An 18,841-nucleotide genomic window follows, 5' to 3' on the forward strand; every position below is an offset into this window, starting at 1 on the left:
CACCAAATTCTGTTGGTGTTACTTCTGATAACTTGACCATGTTTTCAAATGGAATTTGCACAATACTCATCTCGCTCTTAAGCAGCTTCAAGTATTTTGATAGTTGAAGGATATGTTGTGGAAACAGCTTACGTTACATGTGACTTGTGGTTATTTTCAAAACAGAATATTTTTCTTTATTATTTGGTATAAGTAGTTATGCACTTGTGGATTGCCTTTTTTTACTGTCCTCTGTGTTTATGAATCCTCACCTTATAGAAGATACTACACCCTTACTATGGGTGGACTACTGCCTGTTGCAGGTCTCTTTCTGAATGGTCCTGGTACACCACGCTGATCCATATTTCTTTGTTTTACAATGATAGTAAGTAGACAGGATATCCCCATTTTGAAACACAAAATTCCCAATGTAAGCATGAATTTATGTTCTTAGTGTATGAATATTTTGCAGCAGAAAGCATCTTTACTTAACTTTTCTCAAAATCAGTTAATTTGTGGAAACATCACAATACCTACAAAACACCAAGTATTGTAAAAATGTGACTTTATGTTAACTATAGTTTAACTTCACTACCTTAACAAGTTAATGCAAATTTAAAACAGCTATTGATATATAATTAGTTATGTAAGTTACATATAGGTGTGATTTCAGTAAATACAGGTGAGCTTAGTAAATGTATCTTTCCTGTGGGATTATTTTGTATTTCTTGGTTCACTACTGTGGGTATTTACAATTTTAAAATTATGGAGCCCTGGACTGGGCTCTAACCTGCATTGCATAAATTCTGTACAGTTTCAAGTTTAATATATGATCATACATAAATAATACCTTCTGTAACATGTTTAATAGTCTATTAAACTTAATTTGTCAGTTTTAGTTCTGAGAAGTTTTTATTAAAACCATAATATCTAGTTATATAAACTAGTTAACCTGCTTGACCGTTGACTTTGTACATTAATCTGAGGACATCTACTTTCTGGGCAGAAAGTATAGGTCTGACCATAAGATACAGGTCACTTCTGTTGGTGATGGGGGAAGAACTCTATTCATTTTAGGGTTAAAAGATCAAGATATGACATAAAACAGATTTTTGTTAAGAAGAAAGCACCAGTACAAAATACAGAAACACCCGACGTTTATGTACACACCAGAAACACCCCACGTTTTTGTACACTCCAAAACAAAATACGTTATGGTTGTAGAAATGAATCACTGTACTGATGAATATTGTCTTGTGTACTCAGAACTCAAACTGACTTTTGTCATATTTTAATTTAATTTTTAATCTTTTGTCTATTGAGACTAAGAAAAAAAGAGTTTGGACTTAAATCACTATTCTTCCATTCAAGCTAGATTTATGTGCACAGTAGACTTCTCTACATCTGTATGTGTTCAGAATAAAAGACTGTAGAAAATCACAGAAAGATGATTTTGTGACATACTTTTCAAAAGTAATAAACACTTAAGTATTTGTTAATAGTTAAATTACTGGACCTTGAATGAGTTAAGTTACATTAATTTGTTTTATATCTTAGACTGTGCCAAGGTTGAAAGCTTTCAGATGCTATCTGAGGAAAACTTCCATATTAATAATACTACTATTTTTGTCCTAAGTGTTTTTATTGTTTTATTAAAGTTTTAGGCTTCATATGTCTTATGTATTATTTGTTGAGAAAATTATATCTTCACATTTCACTGTACACACGTTTAGTGTTGGTACAAACATTTGTTCTTGTAGGTATGTTTTTGATATGTTAAAAACAAGCTGGTCATGGGTTTATCTAACTATATAAACATTTTCTTTGCATCTGTTTTCTTAACGTAGTAATGCATGAAAATATTTGTTTTAGGTCATGAAAGCTGTGTAGAACTTGTTCTTGAACACTGCAAGATTTCTAATTTTATTGGAAATAAATTTTCTCCACTTCACTGTGCAGTGTAAGTATACTTTGTATTTATTACCTGTGTGTGTGTTTTAAGCAAAATGGATCGATTCACAAAAGTGTTGCTTAGTTGTATTAAAATAGCATTTTTGTAAATGTTAAGTAACACAGATGTTTTATTTAAAGATCTGCATTAGTGTTTAATTATGATCAGTTTCTAAAATTGAAGGAAATGGTCGTATGAAGCATTTGGAGAATTACATTCTTTCATAGTCTTTTATCCATGTTATGTATATGATTTTGTTATCAATAAGTAACTACACACACACACACACACACTGTGATTGGGAGGTTGTACAGACATTCTGTAAATCACATGATGTACCTAAACAACAAAATCTACATCGAATGTAAGGAGACATTTTATATGGTTGCACATACATAGTGCCACAACTATAAAATAAACCCCAATAATTTCATCACACTAACTGTTAATAGTTTTTGAAGTTGTCTGGACATAAAGAAATCTTCAATAATAAAGGATCCTTTCGTGAACTAGAATAGAATTAATTTATAATAATTATACATTATTTCAACAAACTAATATTGTGACCATATTTTTGAGACATTTTCTGATAACCCAGAGATTTGTTAGTTTTTATCGTGGTCAAATCAACAAAACAGAAACTAAGCATGTGCACAGAGAAATAATGAAATGCGTGCATGAAAATAACACATACAGGTATTCAGTTCATACAAATATTTAAGTTTACTCTTTATAATTCCCCAAAGTAATTTTCTCTGTCATGTACAACACATCAAACTTTGAGATGATACTAAATCTTTTATTGTCCTCCTTTCTCCATAATCAATGTGTAGGTTTAAGAAGCTCTTTTAAGCAAAACTTCAGTTTAAGTAAGTGTTTACTCCTCGTATATGAATGTTGATTGGATGTAAAGGAGTCCAGCAAATCAGTTCAACATTAAGTAAAACTTTACTAACACTACATCACCACTGGTTAGATGTGAAGAACTACACTAAGCTCCTCCTACGTCACTGTTGATTGGATGTAAAGGACTCCAGCAAGTCAGTTCAACATTAAGTAAAACTTTACTAACACTACATCACCACTGGTTAGATGTGAAGAACTACACTAAGCTCCTCCTACATCACTGTTGATTGGATGTAAAGGACTCCAGCAAGTCAGTTCAACATTATTAAGTAAAACTTTAACTCTACGTCACACACATGTTTATGGTTTATGATCCTTCTATTGCACTTGGCTGAGTAACTGTTTACTCTTGTTTTGTCTAGATTTTAAATGTTTTTGTGTTTTGAAGGTCAATTTTGGTGCAATATGATTTAATGTTACAAGTAGTACACCTTTCATGTGATTAGAAAGAATTGTTTTTTAATGTCTGGAAACTTCATGGATTTTATTATTGGTTTATAACTGTAAAACAGTATTAAGATTACTCGTTGTCATTAGTGTCATGTATGTTATATATTACACACACTTTTGTTGTCAAAGTTCTCACTAGCTTCTGATGTATTTGTTGTTCACGTGTGCACTTTCGTACTGTTTCACTGGGTAATATGAGGCTGTTTATCTTGGTCCAGAACTCATGGCTTTGTTTTATTGTAACATACCTACCCTTTCAGATGAGAGCCAAGTATAGTTGTGACAGAATTATTTTTGCAAGTTTTATGTGAAGATGTACGAGTTAAATGTATATATAGCCATAGATGTATTTGAGCCTTCACAGCTAATACTGCGTATGAATATTGTTGGACAGAATTTAGTTTTTTTGTATCAGCTTTGAAAATGACTTCCAAAATAAAATTCTGTGACACAAATCCATATTTAGTACAAACTTGACTTTGTTAGTTAAAATATATTTAGATGTATTGTTCAAAAAATGTTAGCATGATAACTTGCTAACTTCTGAAGCCTCGTTACTTATACTTAATTGAAATATGCATGTATCCAAATGAAACTGTATTGTCACTAAAATCAGTTGTATAAAAGATAAAGAACTAATGATCAGGAGAACAGAAACTTATGGTTTTATGAATTGTTTATTTTCAGGTTATACTGTTGTGAAACTGATGTAGTTTGATCTCACTTATTTGGAAACTGTTAAATACTCTTTTACTAAAAATTTTATTATTTTATTAAATGGCTGAAGTATTTCTGTTAGGAGGAATTAGTAACCATAAGGCTCAAAGTTAATATACAAGTTAACAGTTTCATAAGTATTGTATAATGAAGTTCTGTAATTTAAAAAAATAATTAAATCATTGTTGAAAGTTAAATCTGTGCCATGTTACAAAAGTACTGTTTACTTCATCATTCATTTATTTGACTTCACCCTAAACTTTATAATATGTAAAGAAATCTGTAACAAGAAGTACTTTGTAATTTTCAGCAACTTGCGCTTTCTTTAGCATGAATTTCAGAGCATGGTCCTATGAATGCTAACTTTAAAATATTCTATAACTGTTGAAACTTGTTGTTTTGTGATGTAATGTATTACAATCTGTTTTGTTTTATTAATATTATGTTGATCACGGCATGTGGACTAACTCCTCCATTTTAATAATGTGTTTTCCTCCTACCACGCATGCCTCTTGTGACTGCAGTAGCAACCCGTAAGTAATAATTGTGTATGTGTTTTCATACCCTTTTTTGTGTTTATCTGATTTAATTCTGTAAAAAGTATTATGAAAGCCAACCAGTTTTTTTATTTCTCTTTATTTTTTAATATCTATTTTGTATAAAAGTGAATAGAGAATAATATTAAGGCTATTTGTTATTTTTAACAAACAGTGAAAGTTGAACCAAAATATCTGTCTCTTCATGATTTCCTTATTTTGATCTTTCTATCCATTTTACTGTTAGTTTTAACGGTATATAAAATTTTGGTAATAGAACTTTTCTTGAATAATACAGTGTTCAACGAGTCTTCTATCAGTCATACTGATGTGAAAGGGCCCTAGAAATTGTTGATTTAATGAAATAATTAGTAAATACATCTTTGCAGTGACTGACTTTTATGTATAGTTTCACACCAAAGTCTTCTGATTGTAGGATTTGAGGAAACTCTTTATAGTACAAATTTATTATGTTCTACAGTTTTATACTATGGTAATAATACATCATAAAGCTACAGGTTACTTTAACTAACAACGCCCCAAGACCAATTAGCTGTTGATGCGTGGTACTGTGAGGTAACGTGGCTGCTGACGTGTGTACTGGGAGATCACTTGGGTTATTAACTGCTCAATTTTAAAGGAAATATGAAAAGAACATGCCTAAATATTGCTTTTGGTGCATTGCGTGGTATTTGAATGCAGCGCTGATTAAACTTAGTTGTTTTTGACGTCAGAATACTAAGTCTTTAACTGTATATAAATTCTGAACTTAAATTGCCAATATTGACAACCTACAATATAAAATAACCTCACATCTTTTCAATTGGGTGAGGTATGGCTTATATACTGAATCAAAGACAGTGGCCCTTTCACTTTTCTCCAATATTTAGAAATAATCCTTTATACACACATTTATTTCAGTGTATTGTGTATTAATTGTCAAAAGACTACCATGTTTTTTTGAAACCTTATTTCAAGGAGGTAGGTTGTGTCTTTGGCTGCTTGAAATTTATTTTTTTGGGACCTAAATTCAGATTTTTTTTACTAAACTTGATAAGTTGTTGTGGTATTTTATGGTGTCAATATCTTAACTTATTATTTTTTGGTTATTAAATTGTGTATATAAAGCCTTAAAATGTAATTTGTTTCATATCCTTTGCTTGCAAAATATAAAAACTTAACAACAAAGATTATGGGTTGAAAAGATAAGTTTGTTTTACTTCTTCATTTATTGTTCTATATTCTAAGTAAAATGAGTTTAATATATTAAATCTGAATAGTAATAATGCATATTAATGGAAATGTGTTTGTATATTACAAGATACTGATCCACAAAAACCCACAGCCGAGACTGTGTCACTTTGTAAAGACAATAGGTCAGTTTTATATTCTTGTACATGGTAACATGACTGCATGTACACTGGATCAATACAAGTTATGTAATCTTAGCCAGCCATGACTGGTAGGTCAATATAAAAAAAGAAATAATAAATATATTTAAATATATAATGTTATGAGACTCAAGCTACTTAGACTAAATATTTATATTTTCATGTTATAATTTATAATCATTCTAGTATGAAATAAAACATTTGTTTATGATGGGTATGAGATTAGTCATATTGACAGACCCCACGTAGTCAGAGTAGAGAAATAAATAAAATATAAAGTTTTACTGAAAACAAATGTTTGAAATTTATTTAGGAGTTTTTTTTAGAGATTACACAAATATTTGAGATTTTGAGGACAAAGAATAGTTGTTTTTTAATCATAACACGCATATATTGTATCAAAAATTATAATGTAAGTACTTACTGTGAGTTCAGGTGTCGTATGGGGTTGTGAGTTCAGATGGTTTTTAACACATGGAACTGTGAGTTAAGGTGGTTGTTGACATATGGGGTTGTGAGTTCAGATGGTTTTTAACACATGGAACTGTGAGTTAAGGTGGTTGTTGACATATGGGGTTGTGAGTTCAGATGGTTTTTAACACATGGAACTGTGAGTTAAGGTGGTTGTTGACATATGGGGTTGTGAGTTCAGATGGTTTTTAACACATGGAACTGTGAGCTAAGGTGGCTGTTGACATATGGGGTTGTGAGTTCAGAGGGTTTTTAACACATGGAACTGTGAGTTAAGGTGGCTCTTGATATATGGAGTTGCGAGTTCAGATGGTTTTTAACACATGGAACTGTTGAGTTTACAGAGATGCCAATCATTACGATTTGAGCATAATCATTACGATTTTGGTGTATACGTTATGACTGTACGCTCATACAGACAAATATTACGACTTGTTGCAACTCCCAAATTATTATATATTATATAGGCCTATACAATAAAGTGATAAATTGTTCCCCCAAAGCATGAAAGGGGTGAAAAGAAAATTTCTAGTGAGATACAAATAAATTTTGATAATAAATAAAAGACATAGTCCAAATGGCTACTTGCGATAATTATGTTTGTGCTTGAAATAATAAAAAATATTTGTATCTCCGACGTCTACCAATAGTTTGAGTGCGATGCTTCTCCATACTGGGTACATGGGGGAATCCATAGTTACGTCATCAGTGTTTGTCGGCACTTGTCTCACATAGATGGGTATTTCTTGTTTTCTAAGCGGCATAGAAACACCAATGTGATTGTTCACAAGATGGAAAAAAGAGGCTTTGTTCACCAGATTGTCTTGTTTCTGGCAAATCTAAAAGGACTAAAACTGTGAATCAAAAATTTAGGAAATAGTATAGTGCAAAATATACAGTCATTGGATAAAAAGTCAGTGACAATCGTGCGTTTTGTACAGTTTGTAACATAGATTTTTTTCTGGCACATGGCGAGATAAACGATTGTTTCAGACATACAAAATCGGCATCTCATCAACCAAAGGCTGAGGCGAAGACAAAAACGATGCAGATAACGACATTTATGAGTAAGAATTCAGAATATGAAACTATAAATGCAGAAGTGATGTTCACACAATTCGTCATTGCTCATAATTTACCCCTAGTTGTAGCCGATCATGCAGGATATCTATTCAGAAAAATGTTCCCAGGCTCTGATATAGCGAAAAAACATGGCTGTGCTAGAACCAAATCTACAGCCATTGTACAAATGTTGGGTTGTGAAGATGACAAAATGATTTCAAGCATACTTACCAACATTGTTTACAGTTTAGCCACAGATGGATCCACAGACATGGATGATTCAAAACTGTATACTGTGGTTGTAAGATATCTGTACGGGCTCTGTCTACAATCATTATGCTGTCATTTGAAATAGTTGCCATCTCTGAGTTTAGATGGATATTAATACATGAAGCTTGGAGATTAGGCAGCTATTGACATGGGTATTACCACTTCACACTGTTAGATGTTTGGGCTGTTAGTACATGGTGCTGTGAGACCACATGGGTATTAACACATCATACTATCAGATTCTTTGGCAGTTAATAATACATGGTACTGTGATGTCATGTGGGTATTAATAAATCATGCTCTCATATATTTTGGTTATTAATATTAATATATATATATATATATATATACACACACCATGTAATTGAATAGCTTTAAAAAGGGCCTGGCAAGGCAGCTGAAGCGTGCGACACTGTAATCCGAGGGTCGCTGGTTCGCGCCCGCGTCGCGCTAAACATGCTCGCCCTCCCAGTTGTGGGGGTGTATAATGTTACGGTCAATCCCACTATTCGTTGGTAAAAGAGTAGCCCAAGAGTTGGCGGTGCATGGTGATGACTAGCTGCCTTCCCTCTAGTCTTACACTGCTAAATTAGGGACGGCTAGCACAGATAGCCCTCGAGTAGCTTTGTGCGAAATTCCAAAAAACAAAACAAACAACAAACAGCTTCAAAAAAAGAAAAAGGAAATGTAAAATAATTTGGTTTTTAATGCATGGTACTGTGAAGTGGGTGGCTGTTAGCACGTGGCGCTGTGAAGTGGGTGGCTGTTAGCACGTGGTACTGTGTGGTCAGGTAGTTGTTAATGCATATTTAATACTGTAAGACTGTAGCTGTTGCTACATTCAGAGGTATAAAGTCAAGCTGTCCATATAAATAAGCATGCTATTTGTTCAGGTAATTGTTGTCATCCCATGGATACATGTAAGCTGAAGGACATAATTCAAAAATCCCTAGTTTTATCCCTGTGGTTAAACAATGCAGAATTGGCCCCTTGTTTATCTTTGCACTTTAAAAGTTTTTAAGACACACTAACAATCTTTTTCATGGACTGGTCTCCCCCATTCCCTCTTTGATCCATGGAAGAAGAAAGTTGAGATGAACTGCTTTAAACACAGACTTTGTTTATATGTTTTCAACTCCATGTGACAATGAAACATTTTTTTTCTTTAACTGACTTGCCCAGGTGTATGAAGTTATAACTAAACACAACAAATAACATTTCTTTAATTACAGTTGTACTATTTAATATAAGGATGCACACATTCCATTTTGATGTAAATTCGAGTATTTTGTTATTGATTATATGTAACAAAAACAGCAATTTTTGATGTAAGATGTTAAGAAATTATTACTTAGTTTACTTTATTGTTGTTTGTGTGTAGTGTTATGGAGAAATGTAGCTGTCAATTAATTAGAACTTCCAACTTAAATTATTCAGTGGGCAAAAGCTACACTCTGTATGTGAGACTTACATTTAATGGGTGGGTTGATGTTTAACAGCAAACTTCAGCTTAAAACAAAGTTCATGTCTGACACTGCACAAAGAGACTTTATATTTCAAGAAAACTTTCATCATTGGATAACAGGTGTAAGTTGTAATAATTTTGTATCCTTTTCTAATAATACATTTTTGTTAAGTGTGTGATTAACATAATTTGTTGCTGGTTAATCAGTTAAATTTTTTTACACTCTAACACTTAGATTAAAAATAGGAAGCTTTCATTTCTTAATGTAATCTATATGTATGTGAAATGTACATTTGTTAGCTCTCTTGACTCATCTGAGCTTTGTGGGCCAACCTCAAACACAATTTGTATGTAACAGTAGTATGAACTATGGGAAATGTTCTGAGGAGGTCTAACCCGGCATGGCCAGCTGGGTTAAGGCATTGAACTCGTAATCTGAGGGCCACAGGTTTAAATCTGTCGCACCAAACATGCTTGCTCTTTCAACCGTGGTGGCATTATAATGTGAGGGTCAATCCCACTATTTGGTGGTAAAAGAGTAGCCCAAGTGTTGTCAGTGGATGGTGATGACTAGCTGTCTTCCCTCTAGTCTTACACTACTAAATTAGGGACAGCTAGTGCAGATAGTCTGTGTGTAGCTTTGTGCACAATTCATAACAAACAAACAATCTAAGGAAGTTAAAAATGAACTTAACCCTGTGTATATTTTGTAAAGTTTGTTGGTTAGTTGCTCCCAATATATTGAATCAACCTCAAACAATCTTGTCAGATTGATACTTTATACAGTGTTGAATATTCTAAATACATTCTAGGTCAAAATATGGTTGGTGAGATGTAGGGTGGGATCACCTGAAAATCTTTACTTGTTGGTAGATGGGAAAACAAACTATAAATGTTGTTTACGAAGCTTTGTTATAATTTTAATATTTTGAGATAAAGTTGATGTTCAAGTTATCACTTTGAAATATATGATCACTGTTAACCCTTAACCAGCAGGAATGTTGTGGATAGCAGCATTAGTTGAAGATGGCTGCTGTTTGAGGGTTAAACTTGCATTGTTTTACTAATTAAGTTTAAATATTCCCTGTAAGTTGACAGGTATCCTGACATGTGACAAAATAAAGCTAAAAATACCTTTATAAAAACGTTTTAGATAATACAGTCACAGCAGTCCTTTCCTAAACTGGAAACCTGAATGACATAACTCAAATTTATTTATTATTAAAAATCTATTGGCTGCTGAGGAAAAATTAATCCAGGAGATTTTTAAATAAAAATTTTTACCCAATGATGCTGCAAAATTTTTTTTTTAATTATTAGTTGTAATATAATTATTTAACAAGAAGTGGTACAGATTGCAAACTGTTTGCAACATGGTTTATAGAATAGATAGATATGGATAGCCTTCATCACAACTTAGAAATACAGAACACTACAGAGAAAATAAAGATATTAAAATTATTTACTATAGAAGTGATAAAGTTAAAATAAAGTTATTACAAAAAGGAAAGTAAAAATAAAAGGGATTAAGTTATATTTATTTTGAGGTTTAGAGTTTTAGCACATGATGTTACAAAGATGTGTTTACACGCATTGTGTCAATGTAATGCATTAAATAATGCGCCAAATCAACCATGAGAAAATATTTTATCAAGTGTTATGTTTTTTAATCCTGTTAATAACTATTATTTCATGTGAAAGTTGAGTTTGGGAAATGGAAAGTCATTTATGCTTCAGTAAAAATGTTTTTGTGGTATTGAGAAATATCACACCTGTAACATCCCCAAACAAAATCATCACATGGGGTGTTACTTCTGCTACATTGTGTGTAATTAAACATTTTTTATAAGTTATCTGTTCCCCTTTAAATTTGTGGCATGTATAACATTTAGTTCCCCTGAATCTTAGGTTTCAAGGCAGTGAAACCTGTACAGAACTGCTACTAAACCATTTTGGAAAGGAGATTGTACACCTACGAGACAAGAAAAGCAGGTATGGTTACTCTAGAGCACTTGTACATTTATAGTGGAATAATTTGTTGTAATATTGTATCCATCAGTTATAATAAATATTTTTACTTTGTAGTGAAAGCCAACAAAAAATTGGCATTTAATACATGGAGTCAGTTTATGGTAAATGTCCTTTTCATATAATGTTTATGTATGAACATAAAGTAATCTTTAGTGATGTCGAGAAAACCCACTTGTAGAGAAATATATATGCAAAAACGGCTTGTTTGGGTTGAGAAAATATTTTACATAGAAGAGCGAACAACGTTTCGACCTTCTTTGGTCATCGTCAGGTTTTAACACCGCCCTCTACATTCTGACACTCAGTTACACAACCCCTTCCAAACGTATGGTCAGCTTCCGGTCAGTTACCTCTTTTTTTGTGAACCTGACGATGACCGAAGAAGGTTGAAACATTGTTTGCTCTTCTATGTAAAATATTTTCTCAACCCAAACGAGCCGTTTTTGCATATATATTTTTGCATATATAAAGTAATCTTTAATATCATAGTATGATAGAAACCCTTGTCAATTTCTGATAGTTTTGAAACATTCAATATTAGTTCTTCTGTATAGGTAGGGTTAAAAAATTAAGTACAATTTATGACCACATACCTTTCAATCGATTTTATTTCCAAGAAAACCCGTAATTTTCTTAACTTATTGCAAGACGTCATATTTGTGATATATATTTGTTAACACACAAAACTGTCTCAATCACCTATTGCACACTTTACCCAGATTGACTTGATAGTCACCCAACACAACTTGTTTTCTCACAAACTTGTCTACTTTTTGTTCTGTATTTTGGATGAAGTTTTGACATTTGATACAGCTACTTGCACACAATGAGACAGGGTCTCATACTGGAAGTAACTGAAAACGATTGTATATTACACGTAATAACAATTTAATTATACTTTATTTCGCACACACACAAAGAAAAAAGTTTGGACACTTGATCCATTGTGAGCAGTAATAAATACAGGTGTAGTCTTTCTAAACTAATTAAACAACGTAGTAACTACTGCATGTGATAGGTGTGTGACTGTTTTACGTTATTTAATTGTTAATATGCCTTTAAGTTTGTATATATACATATAACTCAGTTCATTATGTTTTTGCTAACAGAACACCATTGCATATAGCAGCATTTCATGACAGTCTACTCTGTTTACAACTTCTACTACAAGAAGGAGCTGAGGTTGATGCCTTTGATGTGTATAACCAAACACCACTAATGTTAGCAGCAATAAATGGTCACTGCAAGTCCATTGGTAAGCCTACTTTTGTGTTTCCCTATTGAGTTGCTTCAGATTTAAAGTAATTATATATTAATGACTAGAATAATACCATACATGACTAGCCCTGTTTTGTTTTGTTTTAGTTTTAATTTTTATTTTTCTAGTTTTGAATACAGGTTGGCCATATTTTAAGATATACAGTCCCCAAAAAACTGATCCAAATTTTGAATACAAGGCAACAAATGGGATAGCATGGCCTTTTGTCCCATTACCTGTCAGCAAAAGAGTTAATATGTTGAGTTGTTTTTAAATAGTCCACGTGAAAAGCAATTTTCATGTTAAGATTAAAAATACTTTTCCTCATCTCAGAAATCTCAGATTTCCTTTAGGTAATCCTGAAAACCTAAATACATTTCAAACATTCTTTTTTCATTAAAACTTTATTTTCTTTACCTTAACTCAAAACATGATCAGTCAGTTTGACCGACCTCGTAACCATAAAAATAAAAAAAAAATAATAATAATAATTTGAATTACCCCATTTTCTTTCTAGAATAACATCAACTTGTACCATCAAACTATATTCATTTATTCTAAGTAGCTTTAAGCTCATACCAGTATGCATCTGTTTACAATTAAAAGTTATTGCTCTTTCAACCATGTCTAACTCCTCTCTGTGCCATTGTAAGTTATAAATCACTCAGTGTGCAGCTCAGGCATTGCTATTGATTTACATTGCTCATAAGCTGCAGCAAACTGCTTGTGTGATAAGTGCTTTGTGAAACATTTTTATTATTGTTATTTATTTTAATCAAATATAATATTAACTAACCTGAAGAGATCTGTGTTCTTACATTTTAGTTACTTTTGTAATAATAAATAAACATAAACAAGAAATAAAATACCTACCCAATCTTTTTGCTTGCTATTGACTGTTGAAGAACGTAGACTAATAACATACAAAATGTAGACCTCCACCTCTCACAGTTGTTCTGGCTTTCTAACTATGCAACAAGAGCCTTTACAAAGTAGTCATTAAATTTCTCACTGGAACATTGCTTGTACTCAAGTGAAATTTACTGTTATCAGAACACAGTGTTATGCACTACATCATTTAACATATGAAAATCTTGACTTTATATTGGTTATATGTAGTGCATAATGAAATATAAAAAGAACTCTTAACATATCCTGAAAGAGTGGGCATTGCAGAAGGGGTTTGATTTTCTATTTAATAGCTCTATTAGCTCTGTTAGCTATTTAATAGCTCTGTTTAACCAAACAGAATTGAAGGCTATAAAGTTTTATGGTTTGTCTGAACAATAACAAATCTGTAGCTAGTAATTAACATTTAATTTCATACTCTTTCAAGGGGGTGGGTGGTAGAAAAACTGGAGAAGACAAAATGCCTTGAGAAAATGTCACCTGTCATGCAATGGAATATTCAGTATTTTAAAAAAATATGTTTCCTTTTAGAATAAGGAACTTAAAACTTGTAAATTATTAAAATATGGATTGTTGGTTAAGATTTTATGCTATTTTAACTGGTATGACATAAAGAAATAGTAATAAAACTTTGAATGTAAGACAATAAAAGTTTCTCATGTGTAGTATTAGGGTATTCAGAGATAAAGGGTTAAGTAAAGCCTTACAGGTAAGAGTTTTATTAATTTGTGTTTACTAGCAGAAAAACATGAAGGAATAGCAAGTCATTATCAGTTCATTACATTACCACTGTCATCTTTAAACCACAGTAAAGTAAAAACTTTTAATGACATGTACAAAATTGAATCCTGTTGGTAAAATGATGATAACATCTCTACATTCACACAGATCAGCATGTGTGTACATGTAGGAGAATTCTACTTAACCACTTTCATGGTTAGTAACTGTGTTAGTTTAATTATTTGTGCTCATCAAAACACATCTTGTATCTCAAATGAGTTTCAGGGGAAACCCACATATGCCAGTTGATGCCTCAGCTATGAATCAAACTATTCCAATAATGTAACGACAGAACTTGTAAGCTGCCCAGTTTCCAGAATCAACAAGATGTGTAATGCCGAAGGTCCTGAAAAGTCATTACAACCCTCCTTAAGAATACTTGCATGGAACACTTGATAAAAATGAACACCATGAATAAGTGAGGGGAAAGTTACAGACACACAGTCATAAAATAACCTGTGATGAAATTCTGTCTTAAAATATACAGAGGATATGTAAATAACAAAGTAAGGACTGTCTTCAGAAATTGCACTTGAAGTTAAGTTACACCAAATCTCCAAAGACCCCATGAAAATCAAAAGTACTGTTTACAGTATTTCTTGTGTATAAGAAATAAACAGACCAAAGTGGTAGAATTTAAGAGCATTATAGATTTTCAAGACTCTTCAAATAAGTTAATTGATTCAAGAACCTGGTTGCATGAGTAGTGTGTCAGTCTTTCTATCCTAACCACAGTTGCCATTGGTCCTTCCCAGGACTTCTCTGTAGATGTCAGTACATTATAAGCAAAAATATCAGATGTGAACATGTTAGTAATAATAAAGACATTTTGTATGTATTACTAGCCAGTTAATGATTTAGTTAGAAAATCATATAGGATAGTAAGCATGACATTGATTGATAGCTTATTACTGTAACTTCACGTTACTACATAAGGTCACAGTTTTACACTGAGTTTTAAGAATGTTTCTGTTCTATAATTAAACTACATAACTGTCTTCTTTCTTCTACAAAATTTAACCTTTAGTCTCTGTACTGTTTTAATAATACATTAATTATTTTCAGAGGTTCTTCTGGAGCATAAAGCTGATGCCAATTTTCAGGACAACCTAGGCAATACGGCCCTTCATCATGCTTGTCTTCAGGTTTGTGGTTTCTCAAATTCTAATTAAAAATTCCTTCTTCTGAGGTAGTTATTAAAGGTGTGATGATAGAGCAACATGGTACTTGTATCATGTCATGAAGCTGCGATACAACTGAATCAGTACCTCATTTGATATGACACCATTTTGAGTATCTTCACAAAATTGGTCAAGCTTTCGATAAACACTATAAGTCTTTTATACATTAAAAATAATAAATTCTAATAAAATTGTTAAAAATTAATGATTCAATAAATGAAGATCAGTATTGAATACATGTTGTCTTAATTTATTTTATTAAAAATATTACATGTAAAGTTAATATAAATTAACAATAATAAAATATAAATAAACTGTTTTATTTCACTTCTCTTATCAGCTACCATTTAGTTGATCAAACCTGAAAATTTGAAAAGAAACACTATGAACTCAAATAAGACAATATTTAGTAATATAGATAATAAACTACAGACAAGACTGTAACAAACTTTGTAACAGTGTTAGTAATATAGATGATAAACCACAGACAAGACTGTAACAAACTTTGTAACAGTGTTAGTAATATAGATGATAAACTACAGACAAGAATGTAACAAACTTTGTAACAGTGTTAGTAATATAGATAATAAACTACAGACAAGACTGTAACAAACTTTGTAACAGTGTTAGTAATATAGATGATAAACTACAGACAAGACTGAAACAAACTTTGTAACAGTGTTAGTAATATAGATGATAAACTACAGACAAGACTGTAACAAACTTTGTAACAATGTTAGTAATATAGATAATAAATTACAGATAAGACTGTAACAAACTTTGTAACAGTGTTAGTAATATAGATGATAAACTACAGACAAGAATGTAACAAACTTTGTAACAGTGTTAGTAATATAGATAATAAACTACAGACAAGACTGTAACAAACTTTGTAACAGTGTTAGTAATATAGATGATAAACTACAGACAAGACTGTAACAAACTTTGTAACAGTGTTAGTAATATAGATGATAAACTACAGACGAGACTGTAACAAACTTTGTAACAGTGTTAGTAATATAGATGATAAACTACAGACGAGACTGTAACAAACTTTGTAACAGTGTTAGTAATGTGGATAATAAACTGAAGACGAGACTGTAACAAACTTTGTAACAGTGTTAGTAATATAGATAATAAACTGAAGCCAAGACTGTTACAAACTTTGTAACAGTGTTAGTAATATAGATGATAAACTACAGACAAGACTGTAACAAACTTTGTAACAATGTTAGTAATATAGATAATAAACTACAGACAAGACTGTAACAAACTTTGTAACAATGTTAGTAATATAGATAATAAATTACAGATAAGACTGTAACAAACTTTGTAACAGTGTTAGTAATATAGATGATAAACTACAGACAAGAATGTAACAAACTTTGTAACAGTGTTAGTAATATAGATAATAAACTACAGACAAGAATGTAACAAACTTTGTAACAGTGTTAGTAATATAGATAATAAACTACAGACAAGAATGTAACAAACTTTGTAACAGTGTTAGTAATATAGATAATAAACTACAGACAAGAATGTAACAAACTTTGTAACAGTGTTAGTAATATAGATAATAAACTACAGACAAGAATGTAACAAACTTTGTAACAGTGTTAGTAATATAGATAATAAACTACAGACAAGAATGTAACAAACTTTGTAACAGTGTTAGTAATATAGATGATAAACTACAGACAAGAATGTAACAAACTTTGTAACAGTGTTAGTAATATAGATAATAAACTACAGACAAGAATGTAACAAACTTTGTAACAGTGTTAGTAATATAGATGATAAACTACAGACAAGACTGTAACAAACTTTGTAACAGTGTTAGTAATATAGATGATAAACTACAGACGAGACTGTAACAAACTTTGTAACAGTGTTAGTAATGTGGATAATAAACTGAAGACGAGACTGTAACAAACTTTGTAACAGTGTTAGTAATATAGATAATAAACTGAAGCCAAGACTGTTACAAACTTTGTAACAGTGTTAGTAATATAGATGATAAACTACAGACAAGACTGTAACAAACTTTGTAACAATGTTAGTAATATAGATAATAAACTACAGACAAGACTGTAACAAACTTTGTAACAGTGTTAGTAATATAGATAATAAATTACAGACAAGACTGTAACAAACTTTGTAACAGTGTTAGTAATACAGATAATAAACTGAAGACAAGAATGTAACAAACTTTGTAACAGTGTTAGTAATACAGATAATAAACTGAAGACAAGAATGTAACAAACTTTGTAACAGTGTTAGTAATACAGATAATAAACTGAAGACAAGAATGTAACAAACTTTGTAACAGTGTTAGTAATACAGATAATAAACTGAAGACAAGAATGTAACAAACTTTGTAACAGTGTTAGTAATATAGATAATAAACTGAAGACAAGAATGTAACAAACTTTGTAACAGTGTTAGTAATATAGATAATAAACTGAAGACAAGAATGTAACAAACTTTGTAACAGTGTTAGTAATATAGATAATAAACTACAGACAAGACTGTAACAAACTTTGTAACAGTGTTAGTAATATAGATGATAAACTACAGACAAGACTGTAACAAACTTTGTAACAGTGTTAGTAATATAGATGATAAACTACAGACAAGACTGTAACAAACTTTGTAACAGTGTTAGTAATATAGATGATAAACTACAGACGAGACTGTAACAAACTTTGTAACAGTGTTAGTAATGTGGATAATAAACTGAAGACGAGACTGTAACAAACTTTGTAACAGTGTTAGTAATATGGATAATAAACTGAAGCCAAGACTGTTACAAACTTTGTAACAGTGTTAGTAATATAGATGATAAACTACAGACAAGACTGTAACAAACTTTGTAACAGTGTTAGTAATATAGATGATAAACTACAGACAAGACTGTAACAAACTTTGTAACAATGTTAGTAATATAGATAATAAACTACAGACAAGACTGTAACAAACTTTGTAACAATGTTAGTAATATAGATAATAAATTACAGATAAGACTGTAACAAACTTTGTAACAGTGTTAGTAATATAGATGATAAACTACAGACAAGAATGTAACAAACTTTGTAACAGTGTTAGTAATATAGATAATAAACTACAGACAAGAATGTAACAAACTTTGTAACAGTGTTAGTAATATAGATAATAAACTACAGACAAGAATGTAACAAACTTTGTAACAGTGTTAGTAATATAGATAATAAACTACAGACAAGAATGTAACAAACTTTGTAACAGTGTTAGTAATATAGATGATAAACTACAGACAAGAATGTAACAAACTTTGTAACAGTGTTAGTAATATAGATAATAAACTACAGACAAGAATGTAACAAGCTTTGTAACAGTGTTAGTAATATAGGTGATAAACTACAGACAAGACTGTAACAATGTTAGTAATATAGATAATAAACTACAGACAAGACTGTAACAAACTTTGTAACAGTGTTAGTAATAT

At 31.3% G+C, this 18,841-nt stretch overlaps 1 protein-coding gene across 3 annotated transcripts in view; it reads left to right on the forward strand.

Annotated features, from left to right (window-relative positions):
- Positions 1-1,850: 1,850 nt before the first annotated feature.
- The window catches only part of LOC143234660 (serine/threonine-protein phosphatase 6 regulatory ankyrin repeat subunit A-like), a 39,837-nt gene continuing 22,846 nt past the window's right edge, over positions 1,851-18,841 (forward strand). For 2 of the 3 annotated variants that reach the window (XR_013018747.1, XM_076472186.1), the window contains exons 1-4: positions 1,954-4,536; positions 11,107-11,190; positions 12,339-12,484; positions 15,242-15,321. Coding sequence is in view for 2 of the 3 variants with exons in the window: in XM_076472186.1 (XP_076328301.1) it covers positions 4,460-4,536; positions 11,107-11,190; positions 12,339-12,484; positions 15,242-15,321 (387 nt within the window). In the remaining variant the exon portion in view is untranslated. The other variant, XM_076472187.1, reaches the window with a different exon arrangement.

Source organism: Tachypleus tridentatus, chromosome 12, assembly GCF_004210375.1.
Source record: "Tachypleus tridentatus isolate NWPU-2018 chromosome 12, ASM421037v1, whole genome shotgun sequence".
NCBI lineage: Eukaryota > Metazoa > Arthropoda > Merostomata > Xiphosura > Limulidae > Tachypleus > Tachypleus tridentatus.